Source organism: Vombatus ursinus, unplaced genomic scaffold (genome assembly GCF_900497805.2).
Source record: "Vombatus ursinus unplaced genomic scaffold, bare-nosed wombat genome assembly UNPS02014909.1, whole genome shotgun sequence".
NCBI lineage: Eukaryota > Metazoa > Chordata > Mammalia > Diprotodontia > Vombatidae > Vombatus > Vombatus ursinus.
Window position 1 is genome coordinate 2095915 of NW_020954687.1, and position 11442 is coordinate 2107356.

General features: G+C 45.4%; 1 protein-coding gene across 1 annotated transcript in view; it reads left to right on the plus strand.

Annotated features, from left to right (window-relative positions):
- Positions 1 to 11442, plus strand: part of LAD1 (ladinin 1) — a 32469-nt gene that overhangs the window by 14828 nt on the left and 6199 nt on the right. Inside the window, exons 2-7 of the mRNA XM_027843422.1 lie at positions 1096 to 1233; positions 2701 to 3637; positions 4671 to 4775; positions 6840 to 6883; positions 9646 to 9718; positions 9993 to 10130. Coding sequence (XP_027699223.1) covers positions 1096 to 1233; positions 2701 to 3637; positions 4671 to 4775; positions 6840 to 6883; positions 9646 to 9718; positions 9993 to 10130 — 1435 coding nt within the window. The remainder of the gene's footprint in view (positions 1 to 1095; positions 1234 to 2700; positions 3638 to 4670; positions 4776 to 6839; positions 6884 to 9645; positions 9719 to 9992; positions 10131 to 11442) is intronic.

Sequence of the window (11442 nt, forward strand, 5' to 3'; positions counted from 1 at the left end):
TATTCTTAATCACTTACAAGGATCTGGTGATATCAAGCTGGAGAAGAGAAGACTTATGGTGGAAGGGTAGGGGTGGGACATGATAGCTACCTTCAAATATTTGAAAGATTATCATAGGGAAGAAGGCTTAGGCTTGTCCCTGGAGGGTACAACATCCAGAGGAACAGATGGAATTTATGGGAAGAGAAGACTTTGAGACAATAGAAGACAACCCTCCTGATGATGAGAACTGTCTACAATTGGAATAGACTGCCACCTTGGGAGTTAGTGGTTTCCTCATTGTTGGAGGTTTCAGGCAGAGATTTGAGGATCATTTCTCTAGACTGTTTGAGTGTCTTCCCCCACTCTGCATAATATTTGACCTAGATGACCTCTCAGGCTTCTCATTCTAGGATTCTTCGATTCCATGGTTTGCAGAGAAGTTGATTACTTAACCATGTTCAACAATGATTCTCTGTGTAAAGTCTAACCTAAGTCCCCTTACTGCAGCTGCAATCCAGGTCTCTCATGGGTAGAAATGCCTACAGAAGCCTAGACAGCATTTTATCTTTATTCACCACCCTAGAGTCAAAAAAATATAGTCACAGATTATTTGAAAGGTGGTGGGACAGTGGACCTGGTACTGGACTTGGGGGCCAGGAAGACGTTGGTCTGATTTCTCCCTTAGACACTTACTAGCTATCTGACTCCAGGCACATCACGTAACCTCTTTATCTTCAATTTCCTCGTATGTAAAATGGAATGCCTTTTAGGGTCACTGCGATACTCAAGTAGAAAAATCCTTGGCTTTGGAGTCAAAGAATCTGGGATCAAATTTTGCTTTTGCACACTGTATCTTTTACCTTGGCAAGACCTTTAACCTTTTTGGGCCTCAGTTTCCTTCTCTGTCAAATTAGGGGTTGGGCTAGAAGTTCCCCTCTGGCCCCAGATGAAAAGAGAAAATGTGCTTAAAGTATTTTGCAAACCTTCAATTGCTATATGTGAACTAGTTATTACTGGGTCTCCCACTGGGCTACCCTGAAAACCTACAGTCCTAATATCTCATGTGGTCTGAGGCCTCTTTCATCTGCCTTGATTCCTTCTTCCCAACTGCAGCTTGGCAAGGCAAAGGACATTGGAGGATGAGGAGGAGCAGGAGCGAGAAAGACGGCGGCGGCATCGAAATCTGAGTTCAACCACAGATGATGAGGCCCCCAAGGTCACTCACAATGGAGATCAGCCAGCAGGAGAGAGGTACATATCTGTTTGTGCTCACATGGATGGAGTTGGGAGAGGAGAGAAGGAGAGCAGGGAGTCAGTTTCCCTCTGAATGGTAGTGGAAAGGTCACTGCTTCCAGAGTCCAAATCCCCCTCGGACATTTGCTGCCTTGTGTGATCTAAGGCAGTTGACCTCTCTGCTCCTCAATTTCTTCATCTTAAAAAAAAGAGGGGGGCAGCTAGGTGTCACAGTGGATAGAGCACTGGCCCTGAAGTCAGGAGGACCTGAGTTCAAATCTGGCCTCAGACCAAACACTTGACGCTTACTGTGTGACCCTGAGCAAGTCACTTAACCCCAATTGCCTAAAAAAATAAAAAAAATAGTAAAAAAAAGAAGGTTGGACTAGATGCCCTCAGAGATCTCTTCCAACCTTAGCTCTATGAGGTTAAGAATCTATGACCCAGCTGAGGGAGGAGAGAGGGAAGCAAGGGGGTGAAGCTAATGTGATGAAAATGTGCCCCAAGGCTCTTCACAGACTCCCAACTCATCCTAGCCCAAACTGCTTTCTCTTCCATAACTGAAATTTAAGAGTAAAGCCAAAAGGTATTTCAGTGTTGGGGCATCCAGGTGGCACAGTGGATAGAGTTCCAGGCCTGGAGTCTTCATCTTCCTGAGTTCAAATCTAGCCTCAGACACTTACTAGCTGTGTGACCCTGGGCAAGTCACTTAACCCTGTTTGCATCAGTTTTCTGGAAAAGAAAATGGCAAACCACTCCAATATCTTTGCCAAGAAAACCCTAAATGGGGTCAAAGAGTTGGACACAACTAAGAATGACCCAACAACAAAAATCTCATTGTAGTGGAAAGAGTACAGGGATAAGGATCAGGAGCCCTGCATTCTGGACCTGGCTACATCACTGAGTGACTTTGGACAAGTCACTTTACCAGTGTATCCTTAATTTTACAATTTCATCTATAAAAATAGGAATTGGGTGCTCTTTGAGGCCCCTCCCAGTGGTAAGTCTGTAATTGTCAGTGTCCCATGGGAATCACATAACTCCCACGCCACATAAGTCTCACCCCAAACCACTTTATTAAATTCAATTTATGGAGTGCCTACTATGCACCAAGCATTGTACAAGGCTCTTGGAATACAAAAGGGAAAAAAACAGTTCTACCCTCAAGGATCTTACATTCTACTAGGGAGAAACATGAACACAGATAAGAATATACAAAATATCTGCCAAGTAAATATAAAGTAATTCAGGGTCATTGTGGTAAAAGGAAAACTAACAATTAGAGGGATCAGGGAAGGCTCCCTGTAAGAGGAAACACCTAAACTGTGCTTTGAATACAAAGAAGGATCCAGCTTAGTAGAGAAGTTGAGGATGAGTTTTTCAGGCATAGGGAACCAGGGCACATAGACAAAAGACAGAAGTTCACGTACAGGGAACAAGAAGTAGACACAGTTGTCTATAATATCCCCGCTTCCTCTCTTCTAGGTTCCCAAGCCTGGAGGAAGCTGAGGCCCCAAAGAGTCATTCCTCCATCAAAGATGAAGAAGATGAGAATTTCCAGGCAGTTCTAAGAACGAGGCAGGAACGGCGGCTCCGGCGGCAAGCCCTGGAGACTTCCCAGTCCACCATTAAGGAGCACCCAGAGGTAGAGAAGAAAAAAGATAGCGAGAGTGCAGGGTCAGCCACACAGGAGCCCCCAGTGCCACAGAAGGACGTGGTTCCTCCACCCAGAGGAAGACTGAGCCAGAAGCAGAGGGGACCTTGGGCCAGAGATGAGAAGAGTTCAGAGGGAGAGACAAAGGACATGAAGACATTGGACCAAAGGACAGTCTCAGCCCCAGAAAGGACACCAGCCCAGGACCAGATAGCTCCAGAGAAAAAAATAGCTTCAGAAAAGACACCAGCACAGGACCAGATAGCCCCAGAGAAAAAATTAACTTCAGAGAAGCTATCTGCTTCTGAGGAAGCAATATTCCCAGAAAAGACATCAGTCCCTGAGGAAGCATCGACCCCAAAGAAGGTGTTAGCTGGGGAGAAGATATTGACTTCAGTGAAGACATCAGCCCGGGAGAAGGTATTGGTTTCAGAAAAAACGTCAGTGTCTGAGGAATCCTTAACCCCAAAGAAGTTATCGACTCGGGAGAGGGCATTGGCTTTTGAGAGGACATCAACTCAGGAGAAAGCATTGACCCCAGAGAAGGGGACAGTTCAGGAAAAAGTAACAGTCTCAAAGAAGCCCGGCCTGGAGCAGCCCCCAGTTCAGGCTCAAGAGCAAAAGGACTCTGAGAGACATGTACCAGAAAAGAAAGAGCAAAAAAGAAGGGAGGCCTCGGAGACGTCCCCCTCTTCAGAGGGACCTGGGGAGGAGAGGAAGTCAGAACCTCAGGCAGTGGCTTCTCGCTTCCAGCCCTTCACCCTCCAGGTGGGTAATGCCTCTGTCTGTGCCGCTGTTCTCCTTCCCCGCTTTCATCCCATAACTTCCTATCCTACCATCACTTCAGCCAGTGTTACTATACTTTGCACACAGTAAGCGCTATGTAAGTGCTTTTTCATTCATTCATTCAATCTCCCTCAGAGCCCTTTGAAATCCTTGAAATGCCCTTTAGACATCACTGACTGAGTCCGTTCTTAGAGAATTCTCTCTGTTTTTCAGAGCAGAGGTATCGACTAGATTAAAATGTAAATTGGGAAATATTAAATAAATAAGTAAAAACACAATAAAACAGATTACATTACATTTTAAACTAAGTCAATATGATTATGAACTGAGAGCATCCCAGTGTGGAAGGAACACAAAACAATTCAGAGGAGGCCTGATTGCAGAGTGGGACCTACCTCAGAGTTTGCTACTGCCCTCCCCTCTTCTTGAATCTTTCTGCATTGACTCCCTGCCCTCTGACCTAGGAGCACCTTCACCTAAAGTTCTTCCTAATTGCCTGATATCATTGGAATTTTCCCATGCCCTTGAGGCTGGTCATCCCACAGTGGCTCACTGGAGGAGTATTGGGCTCAGGGTGAGAGTGGGAACACCGGGGCAGCTAGGTGGTGCTGTGGATAGAGCAGAGGCTCTAGAGTCAGGAGGACCTGAGTTCAAATGTGGCTGCAGACACACAATACTTACGAGCTGTGTGACCCTAGGTAATTGCCTCACCAAAAAAAAAAAAAAATGAGAGTGGGAGCACCCTGTACCACAGGACTCCCACCTCCACTGCATCATTCTCCCTAAAGAACTCCTCCCTTTTACCAAATAAGTAGGAAATCAAAGGGAATAATCTCTAAGTTCCCTTTCAGTTTCAAGTCGAATGATTTCTTATTTTCCGCACCAGATAGGGATTCAGCTCAAGCCTAGGGTCCCTATAGGGGACCACTCTAGCACACACATAAGGCTCCAAAGAGCTGGGACAGGGTCCCGGTAGTGCCCCAGGACCAGACAAACCTCCTGTTTTCTCCTCCAGGTAAAGCTCCCAAGCAAAGAAGCAGGACCAGAATTGACCTCTCCGAGTCAGATCACCTACAGCAGTTCCCTCAGACGCTCCAGCCCCAGGACCATCTCCTTTCGGGTAAGAGTCAGGGGGAAAGAAGAAGGTCTCTGTACCAGAGAGTTACAGACCACTTGTCTCCATGTGCATGGCAGACAAAACTGGGTAAAATGGGTACTTTTAATAGCATGAGGGAGTTAGATTAGAGTCAAAGTAGAACTTCCTGATGGGCAGAGAGTTGGGACATAGATGGATGACTGTAGGAAGGGCTAGAATCCTTTAAAAATAAGATAAATAGAAATGAGCAATCAGTTGCTCTTGGAGGTCCTAACTGACCAAATTGGTGCTTGGGTGATAAGTATGGGGTTTTCTAACACCGGCAGCCACACCTGATGAGGAAGGCCAGAACTGCTAGGCAGATCACATGTTTGGGGGTGGTTGATTTGGGGCTAGGCTGACTTTATCCTTTATCACACTACACAACTACCTCCCCCTGCACCTCCCCCCTCCCTTATCTCATGACTCCCCACCTCACAGATCTTCCAGTCTAGAAATCACTTTGTTTCTCTGGGTTTCGGTTTGCTCATCTATAAAATGAGGGGGTTGAGCTAAATGGCTTTTAAATCAATAGTCATGTGAAGACTTGTCTGGTGGAATGGGCAGATGAGAGCAATTTGTTCCAACAGCCATGAAGGCATCTGAAGCAGGCTTGTCAGTGCATCCTGACCATCTTGACTGGTCCTGCGTTGGACTTCAATGGCTCTGGAGGAGAGAGTGAGGCTGACAAATTTGTGCAACTCCGCCTCACTTAAAGCCAATTCATGAACAAGTCAAGACATCATGCTGTGATGTCATTGGTCCTCTTTGAAAATGAAGGACGAGGGCCATCTAGGTGGCACAGTGGATAGAGCTCTGACCTTGGAGTCAGAAGGACCTGAGTTCAAATTAGGCTTCAAACACTTGAAACTTACTAGCTGTGTGACCCTGGGCAAGTCACTTAACCACGATTGCCTAACCAAAAAAAAAAAAAATTGAAGGACAAACAAGTTCCACATCCATACCAAAAATTCCCACCATATGCAACATAACTGTCACCCACACCAGGCATCTTGGTATAGAAAATGCTGGCTTCAATCCAGTTGGATTGGATGTCCTTTAAGGTTCTTTTCAACTCTAAATCTATGATGCTATGATTCTAGGAACCATACTCCCCTGAGGGTATGCCTACCTCATGATTCCCACCTTTACTACATAGCAGAATTCCCAACCCAGACCATATAATCATATAATTCCTAAGCCATGACCCCCTCTCTCCCATACTATATAAATCTCATCATATAACTCATGCCTATTACCATATATTTCCCAACTTGTACCTTATGAGAAATTGTGTGGCAGTATAAAGACTGTTAGACTTAGAATGAAGGGAGACCCAGGTTCAAATCCCACCTACTGTTTGTGTGATCATGAGAATGTCATGTAACCTCTCTAAGTCTCACTTTTCACAGCTGTAAAGTTGTACCTATGGTACCTACCTCACTGGTTTTTGAGGGGCTGAGATTATGCAATATGCTTTGTAAACTTTAGAGTAGCATATGAATGTCAACTATTATTAATAACTTTTGTTTAGTAAAGTATTATTTTATAATTTTAATCATGCTTAATAACTGAATTTGTAATTGAATTATTAATTCTCTAATTAATTATAACTAATAACAAATCCCACCCAATATCCTATACTTCCCAGATGGCCTCTAAATAAATCATTCATCCTTTCTATCTCATAACTCCTACTACAGAACTCTCTCCCTTCCCCATCCCCCAACACACACAGAGCTCCTACCTGGTACCACAGAACTCTCCCTGGCCCACAGGAAGGTAAGGAGTAAGGGCAGTAGTATTCTTTCCCCAGAACTACCTTACCGCCTGGGCTCCAACCAAGGCTTATAGTCTGACTCTGTAATTAGACCAGGATTCAGATGTAGGCAATGAAAGCTGCTTCTCCCACTATGCTTTGTGACCATTTGGCCAGGTTTTTCTTTCTTTCCAACAAAGAGGTAATATGCAAAGGTATGCGGATGAGAGGTAGACTAATAAGGATGGAAAAGCTCCTTGTTCACTAACATTTTTTCTTTCTCTTTTCAGATGAACACCAGGAAAGAAAACCCAGAGACAACGTTTACCCGTAGGTAAGGGTTTGGGGAGGGTCTGCCCCTCTCTTTTATATCTACTAAATACTTACTCTGTGGCCAGCTTTGTATGTGATTATAAGAGAAGTCCAGGATGTGACTCCCATATTCAGGGACTTTACTTTGTCTAGAGAGACAAAGCTCACAGTGATGAAGAAGGGATTCTGGGAAAAAACCTTAAAGGAAGTCTCAGAAGGTAAGAGGTCAATGTAGGCTGCGATGCTGTGGGAGGACTTCGTGCTCAGGGGTGGAACATGAGCTGGGCCTTGAAAGTTGGATAGCATTTGAGAAGGGACACAGAATAAGCATAGGGGAAAAGAGGAAAACAATGGTTCCTTGAGAATACCAGGGAACATAGCAACACAAGAATAACCACACTGGATCTGAGCAGTGGTCCATTCTGACTAGGACGTGCAGGGGAGGGCCAGCTTGTTCTTTCTGATGTCACTTTGAAGGAAAAGTATATTTCTTAGGCACTGTCTCTGATTTTCTCCCTAGTGGAATCATTGAAATTCTTTTTGAATCAACTTCAGTAATGTCAATAAGCATTTATTAAGCACCTGGAGTGTACAAGAGCACTGTGCCAGAATTTAAAGAGGATACAAAGATTAACCAAGACACTCTGCCTGCCCTCACAAGTTCAGGTGGCTAGAAGACAGTTTTAGCCCCCCTGGAGGAGTATTGGGCTAGGGGGGTGAGAGTGGGAGCACCCTGTACCACTAGAAGTCTAGAAGTCACTTAGCCTCACTGGGTTTCTGTTTATCAGATCTTTGATCCTATAATCATTACCGACTTCAGAGGAGGAGGGGATTCAGAGGTACCATTTGAGCTGGGCTTCAAAGGATGGGTAGGAATATGGGTGAAATGGGCATTCCAGAAATAGAAAGCAAACAGATAAATTCAGGATTGCGCAATATGTTCAGTGACCCCTGGCTCGTAGCCGGAGCATGTAGGGGAATAGTATAAAAGAATATTGGAAAGGTAAGGTGGTGCCAGCTTGTAGAAGGCCTTGAAAGAAAGAAGTCTGGACTTTATTTATAATAATTTTATCGTTCAGTCATGTCCAACTCTTCATGACCCCATTAGGGGTTTTCTTGGCAAAGATGCTGGGGTGGTTTTCCATTTCCTTCTCCAGTCCATTTTACAGATGAGGAAACTGAGGCAAATAGGGTTAAGTGACTTGCCCAGGGTCACACAACTAGTGTCTGAAGCTGAAATTGAACTCAGAAAGATCTTCCTGACTTCAGGTCCTACAGTCTATGCACTATGGTGCCACCTAGTGGCTAATTTATAATAGTCCATGTCTATATAGCACTCCATGGTTGACAATACAATTTTCTCACACTTCTGTGAGTCATGAGTCGTTGTCATCCTCATTTTGCAGATATGAAAACTGAGGATAAGAGTTTTAAGTTGGCCTCTTAGACTTTAGACCTTATGGTGCTCTTTCCTCCATACTAGATGATTTCTCATTTCCTATGGAAGGTGGGGGCCACGAAAGGTTTTTGAGCAGGGGAGTGATGCAATCACAGATCTGTGAATAAGGAAAATTAGTCTATTTATACACCTGTGGCACCGTATACACCTCATGAGCCAATGCATTCTTAGAATTTATTTCCATTTCCATTCCTTTTGTTTCTTAGCCTGGATATTCTTCATCCAGGGCCCTGTCCTGTCTGGACCAGAATCCTTACTACTTTCTTTAGGGAAGGGTTTGAGAAGTCAGGGCTTGAAGGTGGGGCTGTGGTTGTTCCTTGAGGAACACACGCTGGCTTCCCAACAATCCCTAGGGCTGATGGATGGGAGGAGACTGGGAGGGCTGTAGATTTGGTCAGTAGGGAGATCAACCTAAAAGGACATTTTGAGGAGGCCTAGACAGAAATGGGAAGAGGAGAGGGCTTGTCTAAAAAAGGAAAGACCCTTAGATAGGATAGCTGAGTTCTGCCCAAGGCTTATTAATTTCTAGCTTCCGACCCTCTGCTCCAAGGAGAGGTATTCTAGGAAGCTATGGGATTTGGGATTTTGGGTAAGGACAGATCAGTGTCAGTCACTCTGCCATACCGAGAACTGTCTATATCCTGAGTGAAGGGATGGAAAGTTGTGGATGCAAAATATGGGGAGAGTGTGACCCTTTGTTCTTAGACAATTCCCAGTCTGATGGAGGCTGTCCTACTTCTGTCCTTAGGAAGCTCCCTGTCTGAGGCTGGAAATGCAGTCTTCTCTTTCAAGGAGTTCCCAATCTGACAGGCACATACATTAAGGAAAAAGCTAAAGACACATTGTCCCCTTTATCCCTCCCTGTCCTCCACTCCTAAAGTACAAATAGAACAGATTCCTCTACAGTCTACTGAGCACAGCTAACTTTGCTCTATTGGGGGGGGGGTCCCCACTCCCAGAATGTCCCTTATTCTCAGTGTTTTTTCCTATGTAGTCATTGTTCTCAGAGTAGATTTGTTTGGGCAGAGGGAGAACCAACCAGGAGAAGCTGAGCCAGATGCCATCTCCAGGTTCAGGTGGGGAGTATAAATCAACAGAGTCACTGAAGTGCTCATCTCTGGCACCAGGTGGCAGGATGGGTGCACTGCGGCCTTCTTAATGGTTCCAGCCCTTTGGGGAGATGGAGGGGGAGAGACTAGTTGATGCAGAACGCCCACCCCCACCCCGCATTCCCAGGGACTCAGGACAGACTTGGTCTTGGTGGGGCTTCTAACCAACTCTTCTCTCCTGCTATACTCTCCTCCTTCTTCTCCTCCTCCTCCCAGTGCCAGCGTGAGGCTCCCAAGCAACACAGTCAAGTTAGGGGAGAAGTTGGAGAGATACCACACAGCTATACAGGTGAGTGGGCAGAAACAGGCCCAGATATGTGGGGAAAGGGAAGGGCCCTATCCTAGAGCTGCTGGTGGAGGGGCCCAGGAGCAAGCCAGGTACACAGGTGGAAGAAAAGAACTGGAGGGGTAAGGAGAGGGTATCTCTTTTGCCAAAGTCCCTGGCACTTACAGAACTCATCTTCCTTTCCCTTCTCTCTTCCGTCCCTCACGTCCTTTGATCCACCTCCCACTCCACCCTTGCTTCAGGGTGACTGAGTGGTTTCTGCTTTCTCTATTCGCAGAGAGCAGAATCTGTCAAGAGTCCAGGCTCAGCCCGGACTGAAATCTTTGTGGCTCCTGTTGGGGTGGCCAGCAAGAGGAACCTCTTTGAGAAGGAGCAGGTCCAGAATAGCAGGGCTGAGCCCGCTCTGAGCAAGAAGGTAAGGAAAGGCCCTGCCAAGTTGATCTCTGCCGGGATTTCCTCTCTATCTGGACTCTTTCCTGGAGTCAGAGGCAGGGGAAGAAATACCTTCCTTCCACAACTCCAGAAGTAGGGTGGTATGCCTGTGATGAACAAACCTCCTGCATATTCTGGAACAATCCTGATTCCAAGGCAGGTGTAGAGTGGGGATGGGGAGTACATTTTTAACAAGGCTTTGCAAAAGAAATCCTTTATCAGACCATGAGTTCTAATTTTTGATACATAAGGTATAGTCATCTTAGGTAGATGTTTGTAGGCATCCTCCTGATGCTAACCAGACACACTATCTCTGGCCCAACACCTAGAGATCTGTCAACACCATGACTGGCCCAAATGGAAACATTTTATGAATACCAGTGGGGTGTAGGGACGGGATACCTCACTCTTGCTACATTGTAGGGGGAGCATGCTATAGTCAGTCATTTATTAAGTGCTTATGGTATGCCAGGCATTGTACTAAGTTACAGTGGACAGAAAATTGGACTGAGAGTCAAGAAGATCTGGGTTCTAATTCTGGTTTCTAGACATTTACTAGCTGTAAAACAAACCCTAGGCAAGTCACTTAACCTCTGTGGTCCTCACCTTCTTCATCCATAATAAGAAGTTAGGTCTCATCATCTCTAAGGTCCCTTCCAGCTTTCAATCTAGGTTCCTATGATCCTGACTTTCCCATTCCCTTCTTTACATTGCATTTCCTATCAGAGCCTACTCATCCCCACCATGCACCTCTTCATTGACATTTGGGCGAATTTAATATTTCAGAGACTGTGCCACTCCAAGACTCTCAGTCACATAACAGCACAGGAAGACTACTCAAATACTCAAGGAAAATATCGATATTAAAAAAGATAGGCCTTTATCTCAGAGAAGAGCTTGAGAGTTATTAAAAGTTCTGCATACATTTCCAAAGGCACTCCAGCCCAATCTCCTTCTATTTAGTCTGGGCCCAGCCTATCCATCTGCATTATCTGTCTGAGCTGTAGCTATGTGGTCAGCTCTGCGGATGGTTCATCCAGTTTTGTTTTCACTGTCTGTCCCCCATGCCTAGAATGCTGCCTCTCCCCATCTCCACCTCCTGGCTTCCTCCAAGCCTCAGCTAAAGTTCTGTAAGAAGCCTTTCCCAGACCTCCTCAATCTTTTTTATTTATTCATTTTTTTTTTATTTTTAGGCAATTGGGGTCAAGTGACTTGCCTAGGGTCACACAGCTACTAAGTATCACGTGTTTGGTCTGAGGAACTCAGGTCCTCCTGACTTCAGGGCTGGTGCTTTA